The sequence below is a fragment of the Stylophora pistillata genome, chromosome 10, assembly GCF_964205215.1.
Source record: "Stylophora pistillata chromosome 10, jaStyPist1.2, whole genome shotgun sequence".
In the NCBI taxonomy this organism is placed as follows: Eukaryota; Metazoa; Cnidaria; class Anthozoa; order Scleractinia; family Pocilloporidae; genus Stylophora; species Stylophora pistillata.
The window spans coordinates 6,136,930-6,152,144 of NC_142528.1; the positions used below are offsets into that span (position 1 = coordinate 6,136,930).

General features: G+C 39.3%; 1 protein-coding gene across 2 annotated transcripts in view; it reads left to right on the forward strand.

The window, feature by feature from the left end:
• Positions 1–3: 3 nt before the first annotated feature.
• The window catches only part of LOC111337889 (polycystin-1), a 30,562-nt gene continuing 15,350 nt past the window's right edge, over positions 4–15,215 (forward strand). For both annotated transcript variants that reach the window (XM_088735047.1, XM_088735049.1), the window contains exons 1-10: positions 4–3,628; positions 3,714–3,744; positions 5,472–5,681; positions 6,171–6,400; positions 6,921–7,071; positions 8,426–8,524; positions 9,731–10,432; positions 10,906–11,090; positions 11,430–13,240; positions 13,531–14,988. In XM_088735047.1, coding sequence (XP_088591173.1) covers positions 3,581–3,628; positions 3,714–3,744; positions 5,472–5,681; positions 6,171–6,400; positions 6,921–7,071; positions 8,426–8,524; positions 9,731–10,432; positions 10,906–11,090; positions 11,430–13,240; positions 13,531–14,988 — 4,925 coding nt within the window. In that variant the 5' untranslated portion in view covers positions 4–3,580. The remainder of the gene's footprint in view (positions 3,629–3,713; positions 3,745–5,471; positions 5,682–6,170; positions 6,401–6,920; positions 7,072–8,425; positions 8,525–9,730; positions 10,433–10,905; positions 11,091–11,429; positions 13,241–13,530; positions 14,989–15,215) is intronic.

The following is a 15,215-nucleotide window of genomic DNA, read 5'->3' on the forward strand; positions in this document are numbered from 1 at the left end:
TTTGAGATTAGTTACATTTCACCTGTGAAGAAATTACTGTATACATGTACATGAAATAGAGAAAAATCATTTATGATAATGGTCTGAAGTTTGATGAAGAATGCTATGAAAGATTCCATGGGTTATAGTGATCAATTGATTCTTTGAAAATTGAATCTCTTCATTGGTGCTGCTGCCAGTATCAAATTGTATTCTGCTTGCATATTGAGCAAAAATTTTAGACTGCTATTAGTCACTATTCAGTGAGAATGCAAATCTTTCAGACTTTTGAATAGATCAGATTTGTATGAAGACATTTATATCAACTTCATTTATATCATCAGTAGTTGCAGCACCTGGGTACTTCTTGGGTTAAAATCTGGGCTAACAGACTTTTTCAGGGTCCTGTTTTGACATTTTTTGGCTGTAACAGTTTGTCATCATTGGCACATACTTGTCACTAGGCTCTCATATATTGTACATTTGTGTTGTTCCAGACTATTCATAGTCTACTTAACACTGCAGTGGCATACTGAATAGACAGTGTGAATTCTCAAAAGCTATGGACTACAGAATTCAATTTCCCATGAGGCAACAAAAAAAATTTTTTTGTTTACTCTGTTTATCTAGCTCTGATACCCCTGAGCATCTTTTTCTTGAGTTTGTTTATCCAGTGATAAAATTTTGAGGCATCTAAATCAATACACCAATAGAACTAATAGGAAATCTTGCCGGAGTATAACGTCCCTGTTGGCTGATCGTGGTAGAAATATTAGAATTGGCTGTAGCATTAGAGATACAAGTCGTATTGATCGGATCGAATCGTAAACATTTCGAGGATTTCTCACGGCACGAAGCTTGGATTTCTCCACCGTCGCTCTCAACGCTTAATAAGCGCTTCTTTCTGGGAAGTTCTTGATCCTTGAAGATTCCCTTCAATTTATTTTTGAGCTCTTCAAGATGAACAGAGGCCTTTTTGAACTTAATAAATTGTCGGTAGCAAGCTTTACAAACTGACAACTCGCTAGTCGCTGAATAGCAGCTCACATTCACATCCAGACAGGAACTAATATTCGCCGGAAAATCAAAAGAACTTTTTCCAAAAACATAAATTTTTTCTTTTGTCTCAACTGAAGTGGAACAAATAAAACAACGATCACTTTGCAAAACCTTCTTCAGCGTTTCCTCCAGCAAGGAACTACGATGAAATGCAGAATTTGAAAACGCGGGAATAACGATATTGATTACAATCTCTTGTGCTCTGATTGGTCACATAAGAAACAATGTCTGATCTCATTGGTGCAAAGACAACAAAGGGAAAGGAATGTTGTTCGAATGTGAGCAGCCGTTTGTGGGGAGGAGCATTGCGTGACGAGACTAAAAACGGCTGCGAGGGAGACTAATATTGACTGGGTACCTCAATGGCACATTCAGAAGTTAATAACTCTGTATCGTGTTAGTGTTTCTTACAAGTAAATTGCGTACGTAAATGAAAAGGTAATTCCAGATCACTTATTACCAAGTGTTAAAAGTGTTCGGGGTTGCACTGATTGGTCTAGAAAATTCGCGCCAGTTTGTCAACCAATGAGACACAAAACAAAAACCACGACCCGCGTTTTCCCACGCATTAGGCAGTTTGGTTCTTTTACCTTTGAGTTCTCACCAGTTCTTAAAGATATTATCCTTGCTCTGTTTAACCTTATGTTTACTTAGGTTTTCGTTTTCGACAACGAATGGAAAAGCTCTGTATAGTCTAAGGTAAACTCGCATCAAGCAATACCAATGCTAATGAATTGCAGTGCGATGCCAGCCAATCCCATCGACGGCTCTTATTAGCCAAATTGGCAAGCAAGCACATTGGTCGCACAAATCTCAATTATAGAGTAAAAAAAAAAAAACAAACAGTTCGCAGGCTGTGCAATTATTGATCAAGTTGTAACTCTAAGTAATTATAGTTCGTAATTGGACCGTAGATGATTGGACGCAAGTCATTCTTTTTTAAAAAAGTTTCACTAAAATTGAGCAAGCTTAGTATTTAACTTTATTACTCTATGAAAGAACCTTTTTTCGCAGGATTTAAAAGACAGGGAACTAGAAGCCCCCGATAAGAGGTTTTTTTTGAGGAAATGAGTGAAATAATACACTTCCCAAACGATTATAGTAAATGAACTTTTAATTGGGTACATTTCTTCTTTTGTTTATTTCTCGCATTCAGTCTTGTAGGAAAGTTCTTAATCTCTTTTTCAACGTTCCACGACAAAACAAACTATCTGTCATTTGGTCCGTGTTTACTGTTAATTTTTAGTTATTCTGTTAAAGCCCGCCGCACAGCGATATGCACACTGTACTAGAGATTTGGGTAAAGGAGTAAACTTACCACAGTACAGGATTACACCTCACTGAGACGGAAAGATCGAGAGTTCCTCTCCCCTCATCATTGGGATAATAAGTAAAAGTGTCACCAAAAGTAAACCAAGCTCCATATACGGGTACATCCGTTAATGTTTATTGTTAAGCAACAGTAGAAATTTAAGGATTTGCATTGGTAACACGCGGTTGTATTGACAAAACCAATTTCTGTAAAAAGTAACTTTTGTCGCTTTAGTCGTGTGTTTCAGTTGCCCCCGGTGTAGTTATGGGAAGATTCTTAGGTAGCGAAATTCCTCCACTTTTCATAATTAGGGAAAAAGTTGACGACCTTAAACCAACCAAGATTGCTTTGAATCCTCTTAAAATCGCCACCATAGAAAATAAAATCACGCAGCCGAAGCAAGGAAAGCAACATCTTTTATATAAAAAAGCCCCTGAAATCATTAACGTTCTTGAGCATGAATGTAACCGTTTTCCCTATACAAATCCTGATATTTCAACTGTTACGTAATAAAGATATAACGTTAACTGAGGTCATCGCAGAAAACTGAAGAAGGTAGAGAAATATTGTCTAGATCTGTGCCTCTCAGACAACGGTTAGGTGCCACTATCAACCTAATCATATGCTATATCTTGGGAGCTAGGCAAATTTAAATGATTTCTTTATTCCTCGTCTGCCATACGGAGATGTGTTGTGTTGGTAGATTAGAAGATCTTACCAGATGATGCACTCTAACGATTGTTTTGGTTTTTGCTGACCCCCTTTCAGGGAGACTTTTAGAAGATTTGTGTAAACAGTTCTTAATAGTGGAATATATTTCTTGAGGAGCACAAAAAAATTGACGTTTCAGACCAATGAAATGCATCTCATGCATGTTTTATGATATCCGGTCGCTATCTTGTAGGGAATTCCAATTGAAACATATATTCTAAATTTGACATGCAAACTGGATAGGGCAACTTGCACTACGATCACTAATGGTTTCAAGCGGAGCTTTTCAGTTGGCGTATTAAATGATAGTTAATTTACCAAAACAAGTCGCTGGCTCATCATTACATCAACGTGTCATTTCTTCGGTAGGGCTACTTTTAAAGTTCATCCGAGGAGACAGGTGCAGCCGTGGAAGCTAATTCAACAGCCAAACTCAGTTTCCTCAACATCACGGCTTCGTTACGTCAGTACAAGTTACGTTCTTCTTGAAAGAATAAATGATGCTTTAAAAGGAAAGATATGGCAGGGTTCTCCATTATCTTCAAAATACTTTATCTTCTCTCACAGGTATTTCTTTTTATTTTGCCTATCGCTTCAAAACTATATTGCACTGAAAAACCAAAATTAAAACCTTGCTCTGTGATTGTTTCAGATATTTGAAAGTTTTCAAGCAACAACTTCAAGTAAGTTCTCTCGTGTGTGTTAAAGAATCCAGAAGCAGAGGTTGTTCGAGAAATTTTTCGACGTAGTCGATATGTCCATTGTTAAAAATAAATTCTAGTCTAAGAGTCACACAGTACAGGAATAAAACTTGAATAGCTAATGAACAAAGGGAAGGATCTATAAAGGGTATACGTATGTTAATCTTTTTTGTTTTTCTAAAGTTATTATTTTCCGTGATAGATTTTTTTTTCCTATCTTTATACTTGCAACACCGAGGATATGCCCAAACTCTCTCGGATTGCGTTCATTTTTAAATACCAAGGAGCTAAAGAATCCTATGAAATCAAGCTTAGAGGATTTAGGACGTACAAATGCAAACAAATAAAAAATAAATAAATAAATACTCAACCGATAGTTTTTTAATTAAAAATTCAATCCATTTAATTCTTTTTTTTTCCGTTATTCGGCATTTTTTGTTTCAGTGTAAGAGAGAATTTTTATTAAAAGGAAGTCAGCGGCCATCGGAAGTCTGAACTGTGAACTCTTTCTAATATTTCACATGGACCCACCTTATTTTAAGTCTAAGAGAGAGAGAAGGGTAATGATCTAGAGCCTGCTAAATATTGGATATTGTTCCTTAACCAATTAACTTCTGTCATCACATAAAAGTTTAATAACCACTTGTATAATGGTAGCAATTCTTCTTGAAACTAACAAAAGGCTTCTAGAAAGTTGCGAAATCGGCGATTCTCTCAGGTGTACTTTTTCACATAATTACTCCTTTGTTTTTTTATGTTATCATTACATCATTTATTTCTCTTATTCTCTTAAACTTAGGGATATATCTCTTCTATTGTCTTCAGAGCTAATTCACAAAACGAAAACACCCTTGTTTAATTTTGTTGCTGGGAGGCTTGGAATTAAACTCAGACCAATTCTAATTTATCGTTTGTTAAACAACTCTTGAAATTAAGATTGAAAATTAATAGTCCATTTCCTGCTCATCCTTTCACGTGATAACACGTGCCCATTCACATGCAAATCAGTTCACTCATTTTCACAAGAATGGTTGGCACCAGGCCTCGTTCTGAAAAAGAGGCCATAAATATTTCGAAAATAACCTCTTTGTCAAGGTGTGAACCAGGAGACGTTTAGGACTATACGATTCATAAGAAAGCCTCCCAAAGTGGGTTGATCCAATCGTCGAATCAAAACTAAGAGCGAAATATTTAATGCCATTTTCTAACCTAGCTGCAGGCCAATTAATGCTAGCACTGAAAATGTAAATTTAAGATGTACAAACGGTGATTCGTTTATAGCTGAGATCTGTCCTGAAGGCTCGATGTTCTGCAAAAACTGTAAATAGAACTATGGTGAAAACCGTCAGAGTGGGACCAATGCAGATTTTTTTTTCTAGTGGATTGCTTTCTACCTCATATAAAACTGTAGCCATGGGGTATAGCAGTTCCCGAATTTTGGTTACTTTATATTATAGGCATGATATCAGGGTGTACAAAGAGTACAAAGAGAATATCAACTGTTTATGTATAGGTTAGATCACAAATATTGTCATTCATGAAGCAGTTATTTCTTGATTTCTTGTTGTAGATCTTGCGATGTTTCTTGTTTCTTTTCCCGGCCTTAAAAGTTTAGACAGTAAACCTGACTGTGAATGCAATGAACTGACTTTTTAAGAAAAAAGCTCAACTAATTCAACCCAAATGATTTTTTATTGAATTTTTCTCAGACATTTTAACTTACAAGTGTGATTCCTCCAATTTAACCCTGCGTTATGCCGCTGAAACTTTGGCTGAGAATCCATGCAGTGGATGCCGTATCAACGAAACCAAACTTCCCATTTGTCAGCGGCGCCTGTATGCTCCAATAGCTTCATGTAAAGATAAGTCAACCAGGATCTCCTTTAGCTTAAAAGTATGGCCAACGGGCGAGATTCCAGGTTGGTGAAAACTGAAACAATACAAATTCGGTTAGTGAATGGCGGTTCGGCTTTTTACTGATGCCGTCAGAGAACTGTGTATTCATCTAGGGAAAAGGGGACACTCCCCTTTATATATGGCTTTCCAAAATTCTTTGGGCCTATTTGGTCCTAAATCGGGTATGCTTTCAAAGGAAATCAAGAGCACGCAAAAATATATCTTTCTTCCAACTGATTTCACATTGAGTAATAGGGAAAGATGGCTACGCGACAGTCTAGTTTGCGTTCCTCTTTTTTTAGTACAAACCTTTAGTCCTAAATATTTTTCCTGCGAAGTTGTGTTGATCAAGGCTATTATGCGATAAAAAATTTTCATAATGGGTGTCGAATGAAAACCATTGTAACATTTTTCCAGATGACCGGAAACCTGCATGGCAATGGTAAAATTAAGAGCTTTCAAAAACGTCCTAGAACTTTATTGTGAGTTGCAGTCTTAACCTTGCGTTTTAGATAGCGAAGCGAACAACCAGCCGGCGGAAAGCCTCGAAGATAGCCACGATATACTCACAATGCAACCCCAGGGAAGGGCTATTGTTTTAAAGCTGAGTGGCGTGTCGCTTGTTCAATATTCTGGCTTGTCTTTCAACTGGAGTTCTAACTCTTCGTCGCTAAATTTCACCATGGATTACAGCATGGACGGCTTTCACTGGATCGACTACACTGAGGACGAACGAGTAAAGGTAGCAATGCATAAAAAGTCATTCATTGAATAAGTCTGAGAAAAAGGAGAGAAATCTTATGTATGACTGTAACAAACAACTCTGCTGTATGTTGTACAATTTCAAAGTGTAGGAAAACATTTTTACTATGAGCAGCAATCGAAGGCTCAACTAGGATCAATAAATAACCAGTCGTCGTGTGGGAGAGAGGCTTGCACTTCCTTCCCTAAAGAACGAAGGGGCTTATGGGTTCCCATTTCTACCAATTAGAACGTTGCATTGATGCACATCTGTCCCTCTCGAGTGACCTACTAAACGAGAGGGCTGTCCAAAGAAAGCATATGCTGAAGGCGACTGGACTAAAGAGGGTCATGGCTTCGCTACCGTTTTTTTTTTTTTTATCCTAATCAATTCCATCTCACTCTTATAGCAACTAAATTCCTGAGATTATTTAGGGGAGTGATTAACGATGATTCTTTTAAAAATCATAGTTAATTTTAAAAAAGGGAATGAGCTTATTATGGGATGCGATTCTTTCCAGGTTTTCCAAGTCTACCGCTACCATCCAACAGTATGTTTGTGTCGTAAGGTTATGGCCAGGTACCTAAGGATAAAGATTACAGAAACATCAGAGTTTGCACCTTGGATGAGTGGGTACTTGGATGCAACTTTCTGTTCAATTACTGCCGGAGGTTGGTCTTTATTCAATTCATTAGCAGCTTTTTCCCATCATTACACAAATTTGTGCGACCTCCGTCTACCTTAACGATCTAATTTGCTACAAGATATCTATGGTAGTACCTGCACTCTCTTTACTTTACTCCTTACTCGATGAGAGTGTGAAAATACAGTCAAAAATTCATTTTTGTTTTTCTAAGTAGTAGGGGACCTTTTCGTATTTGTAAAGCCTCATGTTATCAATGGGGGTTGGGGAATTAATGATTCTCGAAAGTCTCGCAAAACTCGATTTACTAGTAAGCTAATATAAGGTTCGCCCATCTGTCTCGATTCTTCCGAATCATCTCGTGTCTAGGCTAGGTCAAATTGAAAAGCCTCTCTGTAACTTAAATTCAAATTCTTTTCAAACGGAAGAATATTGACTGGTTTATTGGTCTTGAAACAAGATTAGGACCAATTATTCACATTCTTCATATTCCAAACGCTGAAGGCGTCGAATAAGAGGCGTAGTGTCTGGTAAAAGGCGGTTGATTCTCGAAAGACACATCTTATTGAAATTAAACTCTCTTTCTCTCCACGCTGTAACAGGGCGGGGTCAGACATGACTTCAGTTCAACTGCGTCAAATACGTAACCAGATGGTGTGGATCTTGTAGCTTCAGAATTTTTAAGCAAATTCATCGTTTTCATTACAAGGACTTGGTATTCCGTAACTTTCATCATCAAGAAAATCTAGTTTTTTGTATTAGTGCCTTAGGTCAACCTCAACATGTTCCATATCCTGGTAGCCCTAGCTCTTTTAGAATAGGTCGCATCTCTGTAAAATAACTGTTTTCAAGGCCAATGTCTATGGTCGCGATAAAAGGTAGTAGGTATTTCATTAAAAGATCGAGAAAGTCATTGACATGTTAATAGCTTTGTAACTACCATCAAATGAATTTTAGGTAAAAAGGCTGATAGTTTCGAAAGAAACTGTTTGGGGCTGCGTCGGTGGGAGTAACGAAATAATTTGGATATATCAACAAAGTTGAAATGGTAAATTGGCCACCGTAACGATTACAAAAGCTGACGTTTCGAGCGTTAGCCCTTCGTCGGAGCGAATAGAGGAATTGTCGGTTGTGTGTGCTTTTAAAGGCAGAAAATGGAGCTACGTTATTGGTGGGAACATGGCAACGAGAAAAACACGAATAAATTAGTGGAATGAAAAGCGTTCGTTGATCCCTGTGGGATTTAGACTGCCGGTTTGAAAGATGAGCTTTTGTTCAAGAGTTTTACGGCTTTCCGTGCTACCTAAGTGTAAGGAAAGACCGCAGATTGCTATATGTTGCTTAGAATGATTATGTAAGTTTGTTTCAAATCAACATTGCAGGGGATGCAGGGTATTCTTTAACGGAACGGACATCATATGCAGTTGCACTAAGACAGATGCGCGGGAAATTTGTTCCCGTTACGTCTGCATCAGCTATTGGTGAGATTGAGAAAACTAAACGTAGCCACGTTTTCGTTGCTTTTTATGCTATTGTTGTCTGATGGATCACTATCGATCCTATTGAATTTGTGACACAGGCTGAGAACCGCCTCCCGGTTGGCTCAATGGATAGAGCGCGGGAGGTCGAGGGTTCAAGCCCCGGCCGGAACAACACTCAGGGTCTTAAAATAATTGAGAAGAATATGCTACTTTTCTATAACATCAGGAAATGGTCAGATTTTCTAGTCTTCTCGGATAGGGACGAGTAAATGGAGGTCCCGTCTCCTACAGGGTTAGGGGTAGGAAACGTTAATTTCCCACGCACGAAATTACTGTCCTCTCCTGGGGTGGGTTGGGTGGGATTTATTGGGTGGACTACTCGCGTGGTTCGCATATGTTCCGTTCTAGTCCTACCCTACTGCGGTAATGCAGTGAAAATGGTTAGAACCCCCAAATAATAACGTATAGAAGGTAGCTCCTGTCCATTCAGATCCTCACGAAAAGTTAAAATTCAACATAAGGATAAACCGCAATGACACAGCGTTCCCAACTTCTCGTGAGAGGATATTTCCCGGACACTATAATTGAAAACGATTTGTAAACTTAATTTGTTTAAAGTCTCTCCTCTAAGCTGATTGGACGAAGATTTTCTGACACAATTTCATCCTCACCTAGCCTGAGCTACTACTCGCCCAAATAAGCTCAAAGCGCAGTTATACTGTATTTGCAGTAGAGTAGTTGTTTCTTGATTGCGATTTCACATCAATAGTCACGTTTCCAGGTTTCCGCGGCTCCCATAGACAACCATTAATTCTAACGTTTATCTGCTGGTACAGCAAGGATCATTCTCGTAAGCGGCCAGCTGCGGTCACGTTTACTTCTCTCCGTTATTTTGCAAGTGCTACATCTGTTGTGGGGATATCATCTTCGCTGAAAAATAGCAAACAACCAAGACCTCAATTAACTGGGTTCCTTACGAGAACAAGATGATCTGAATGAAAAACCAAACAAGAAAACTTCAATCCGTTACTTATTGTTGTTGCTCAGGCGCTGTGGCCGAATAGGTTTTAGCGCTGGACTCTAGTACTCCGAGTTAAACCCCACCCACCACCCCTCCCTCAAATTCTTTGCCTGCACTTTTTGAATAGCTGGCTGCTTTTCCAGTCAACAATTTATGGCCCTAATTCACCATCTTTTCTTTTACAGCTGCGAGGAACTACTCAAGGTTATACCTTGGTTGCCATTTTGTGAACATCAGCGAAGCAGGATTGTTCCCTTCCGGGCTACCTGGTTACACTGAAATTGAAGAGAAAGGCTGTATTAAGACATGCTTCAGGATGAATTACAGTTACGCTGCCATTCAGTCTGGACTCATGTGTTTCTGTACAAACAACTTTCCTTCAAATCTCATGGCTGACCAAACTGATTGTTTACTACCATACTTCTCAGAAAAATGGTATCATAGTGAAGTCGCCCTGCGCTTTTATCGAGTTCCAACAGAAAATGTCAAAGTGGGGAAAGTTAGCATTTCCCATCATAGAAGAAGAATTGGCGAAGGCTTCAACATTACTGCCTCAGTGAACAGTGACGAAATGGGATTTTTTAAGTTCACGGTCCAATCCGGAGACGGAAATGAATACGTTTTCTGCCAGCCACAAATGAGACACTTCTATACAAATCCTGGCAACTACAGAGTTTCCTTAATTGTCGAAGACATCAAAGGCACTAACGTAACCTTCTCAGATTCGGTCATGGTCGCTGATAATCTTACAAAACTAGAGTTGGAGTGCCCTAGAGCAGTACCACAAGGAGAGGAGGTAGAATGCAACATAAAAGTTGCTCGAGCCCTCAACGTTACGGGGAAATTTACTGTAGAAAACAGAGAGGGAAAGCTACAAGAACTGCCAGGTTAGTTTAAGTCAGGGAGCGCTTCCTTTGGGTGTTTCTGAGCCATACAAAAAAAAGGCACCACACACACAACACCCGATAAGAAAAACATCGCAAGGAGAAATAAGAACTCTAAGTAAAAACAGCCAAATAGCGAGAGGTATGTACTAAGATGGCTTCATCTTGGCCAAATGTTTTTTTTTTAACAAAATTAGCATTTATGATGCAATTTGTCGTTGTCGATAAGAGTGTGGACACTGTTCGCGTCAACGTGTCACGCAACGTGTCACACACTGAAAGGATGGTTTCACCAGGTTGTGACGTCAATATTGTGAACTCACTCGGCTGCATCTTTTGAGTCCACAACATTTTGACCACTGTGATAATGAATATCGTTGTCGATAACAATAAAGACCATGCTAAACAAATGTCGATTTAATAATTCTCTTCCTAAGAGACGATTGCCAACGTTGCTCCTTTCTATCTTTGACTAGATACTTGGATGAGCAGTTTCGGTGCAGACGTACCCCGCTTTCTTCCAGAATCCAACACCACCCTCGGAAAACTACTACAAAGTCCGGAACGGATCTATATCCTTACGAAGCACAGCGTGCAGAAAGAAGGCTATGTGGCTGGGCTCGAGTTTAATGTTATCCAACCGGGACCGATTCGTGTCTTCGTAAGTGTGATAAAAACCAGTCAACTAATACATGAAATAATTTTTCCATTGATTTAGTTTCTAAAATAGTTCCCCTAGAGAGAATAGTTCCTATTACGATCTAGATGGTTAACCAAATAAATGCGCTTTCTGATCATGTCAATATATTACCAAGATATGAGCGATGACAGAGTCTAATAGAATTACTCTTTCATCACGAAAGAGCTTTAGAGGAAACACGAAGAAACATTCGACACTGAGAAGTTGATAAGAAACTTAGTAACTCGATTAGAGATAATCACTGCATGAAGAACTACTGATAAATAATCCCTAAACCAGTCTTATTACTTTTGATAATAGATATTGAGGCGTGTGGATGAAGTAAAAACTTTAGCATACTCTTGGAAGAGTGGAATCATTTGCTCAAATTTAGAAAAGCTATCCATAGATTATGGTACTTGTTGCCCAGCTCAATGTAACTCTATGGGAAGCAACCTAGGATCAGTAGCAAATCTGCAGTTCGTCATCGTCGATGAAGTCACCTTGGCTCAGCATATGAGTGCAGGATATCACTTTGTGGACTTTGCCAACGTCACTCAGTTAAAGGTGCTTCCTGGGGATATGCTTGGCTGGTACAGCAGTACCATGTTTGGCAAAATTGGCTTTGTCGAAAAGACGGAGGAGCAATGTCTTGTGTATAAGGGAGTTGCGGATGGGATTATAGTTGGGAAAAAGCTGACCACACGTGCCCCAGACTCCACTTCCACACTTAGTTTCGCACTGAGAGCAAATTTTGTTCCAAAAACGTTCTCAAAAGCGTCATTCAATCTTGCAGAAATAGGCTCACACAAACTTGTTGTTGGATTGAGCGACAAGTTTGGCAATATGGCGGAAATGACCAGTGAAAACATATTGTGCCAGCGTGCAGTGGAAGGACTCTTAGTAGACATGCCTGAGGCTGCTTTGGTCGGTCAGGTTGTGTTTGGAGTAAATGTCACTTACGGCACCAATGTGAGTTACATTATAAACTCTGGGGATGGTCGACTGATTAATCAGTCTGAGAATATTGTGAAACTCAATTACACCACACCAGGGGCTCGTGACATCACTGTTATTGCCTTCAATGACGTTAGTGTGGCTATTAGTGAGTGTGAAGGGCTGCTTATATTAGATGAAATAGAAAATATCAGCATTCAAGTAGAAAAACTTGTCGCCACTGATGACAATTTTACGATCACAATCAGTATTCTCCGGGGCACTGCTGTCTATTTGAATGTTTCTTTTGGTGATGATTCTCCGGGTTTTAATATAAGCAACTTTGACGTGAATAACACTTTTACAGTCACTAAAAACCACTCATACAGAAGGGACGGAATTTACCGTATCAGTGCGATAACGAGGAACTCTCTTTCCTCCGCATTAGCGGAAAAAAACATCACTGTTCAAACGCGAATCACAGGTTTGCAGACCTTCGTACCAGGGGTAACCGTTTCCACCGACAATGAATTGGTTATTAACATTTCAGTTGCCGAAGGGACTGATGTCAGCTATGAAGTTTCTCTGGAAAGCGATAAAAACAAGACGGCGAATGGACTCGGTGTCACTGTGGTGTTCCCCAGAGGAGATTTAAAGCCTGGCGTGTCTTCGCTTTACGTTAAGGCGTATAATCTGTTATCGATCCTCAAAGACTCAAAGCAAATTCATTTAGAGACTCCGATTTCAGGAGTGTTGTTCAACTTGACATCTCCAACTGAAGCAGTTCGAGTGGCAGAAAACTACACTTTCGCCTTACTCTACGACAAAGGATCAAGTGTCCGTATAACTTTCTGGAAGAGTATCGACGAAGAAAGTGTATCACTAACACTCCAACAAGAAAAAAAGCATTTGTATCATTCAGTTGTATATCAGGCACCTGGAGTCTTCATCGCAAGAGTGAACTATAGCAACGTACTTGGGGAGGTCGTCGAAGAGAGAGCTGTGATGGCTCAATATCCTGTGAAAAACATTTCCGTTAACACAAACAGTCCAGTACCTCATCCACCTGGTATCATTAGCATTACTGTGAAGCAGGATGGAATCGTGGCAACAAATGCAACTGTGATATGTTCGTTTGGCGATGGAGAGACTAGTGAGAAACGGGAATTTTCTGGAGAACTCAACATTTCTCACAGGTAACCATGTTAAATATAATAGAGTTCTTTAGATCTCTGAGTAATACAATAACTGGTTGCTAGATCTGGATATTAAAGTGAGTTTTTTAAGTTTACCAGATAGGAATACAGTGGTATAAATGAACGAAGCTGAGTGATGGCTTAAGAAGTTGCACTAACGTCTTCAAAGGGTAGTTTTCTGCTTATGCTTTTCTTTCCATCTGTATTGGGCTGACAATCAATCTGACAGAACCCTTCACATTCTTTCACGCATATACATTGTTTTGTTTTGTTTTTTCGTTTTTCCCCAGATACGCTAAGGCAGGCTTTCACAAACTAGTGGTGAACATCTCAAATTTAGCGTCTTTTGTGTCAAAGGAGGTCATTGTTGACGTGGTGAAAATCATTACGTTTATGGAAGTTAATGCAAAATCCTCCCCTACTGGCGCGGTATTGAGGGTGCCTTCACCTCACAATACCTTTCCTGTAGAAAGTCCAGTCCTATTCGAAGCCGAACATGATGGAAGTATGAGTGTAACACTCTTTACCTTTAACTTCGGCGATGGATTTGAAATAAATGGTACATCACGCAACATTATGGGAGAACACACTTACACGTCCAAAGGAAAATTTAATGTCACCCTGAAAGTGATACATCGATTTGGAGAAAGTTGGAATTTCACAGTGATTACGATGAAGGAAAGCATAGCTGGCTTAGCGATATCGGACAACGCGCCGACGGTTTTAGGAGAACCCACCACATTCGTCTTGAACTTGACCAAACTAGGAACGGGTACTCTGATTAAGGTTGATTTCGGTGATGAACAAAATATCTTCCTTGGAGACAAAAGTAACAACATTGAAGTATTACCTGACGTTGTTAAACCAATAGATGATTCTGTGCAGAATATCACATTTGAGCATACTTACAATGACATAAGTCTTTATGTCGTTGAAGTACATGGATGGAATGATGTTTCTTCCATGAGAATCTCCCATCGCACTGTTACTGTGGAGAAAGAATGCAGATATCCCGCTCCTCAAATATTAAGTGTAGGAAATAACATTAGCAGCGCTACAAATACCACGAAAGATAAAGAACTAATTATCTACACTGGAGTTAAGGTGAGCTGCCAAGCGACATACAAGACCATCTTTATGTGGAGGTTGGAGCGTCATGATTCCCAAGGAAATCTTTCTATCGTAGATATCAAAACGGATTTAAACAAGTCAAGCTTAACAATTCCATCTGGTTCACTTCCATATGGAATCGTCACCCTTCGATTTACAGTCCAAATGAAATATATCATAGATGGAATTGATTCCTTTGCGACCGGGTATATCAATGTTAGACCAGCAGCTCTCAAGGCCATAATTTACGGTGGAGGGTTCCGCAAAGTCAGTTCTAAAAGATCGTTTAGCATTGATGCCTCCGTGTCTGAGGACCCGGATGTAGAGCGCGGAGACCTTACTGGAATTCGCTTTCATTGGTATTGCCGAAGATTCTTCGAGGATTTTCGCTCGGATTTGGAGGCACTTCCTGTCGTTACATTTAAAGACATTTCTTTGCACTCGGGAAACAGAGGATGCGAAGGAAGTGGACCAGCAAGGCTTAACTATTCCACATCTGTATTGAGGATTAGACCTGGGATGCTTGAGGAGAACACAATTTACGTAGTCAAACTGGTGATCAGAAAAGATACACGAGAAGCCTCGTTTGAACAAACGCTTTCAGTTCGTGAACAAGTCTTACCGGACATTGGAATACAGTAAGTATTTGCAGCTGGTTATCATATTATATCGTTTCGCTGGTTAAGCTTTGCTTGGATTAGCTCAATTTTGTAGAGTAATGTTCTAGAATATTCCAAATTACTATATTTGTACTCCAGAAATATCCGCGAAATTCGCCCGCACTGAATTGAAATAACAATTTGACGTGTTGCATGGATAATAAATCTCTTATTAAACGTTTCGTTGTGTACTATTTCTGAGTATT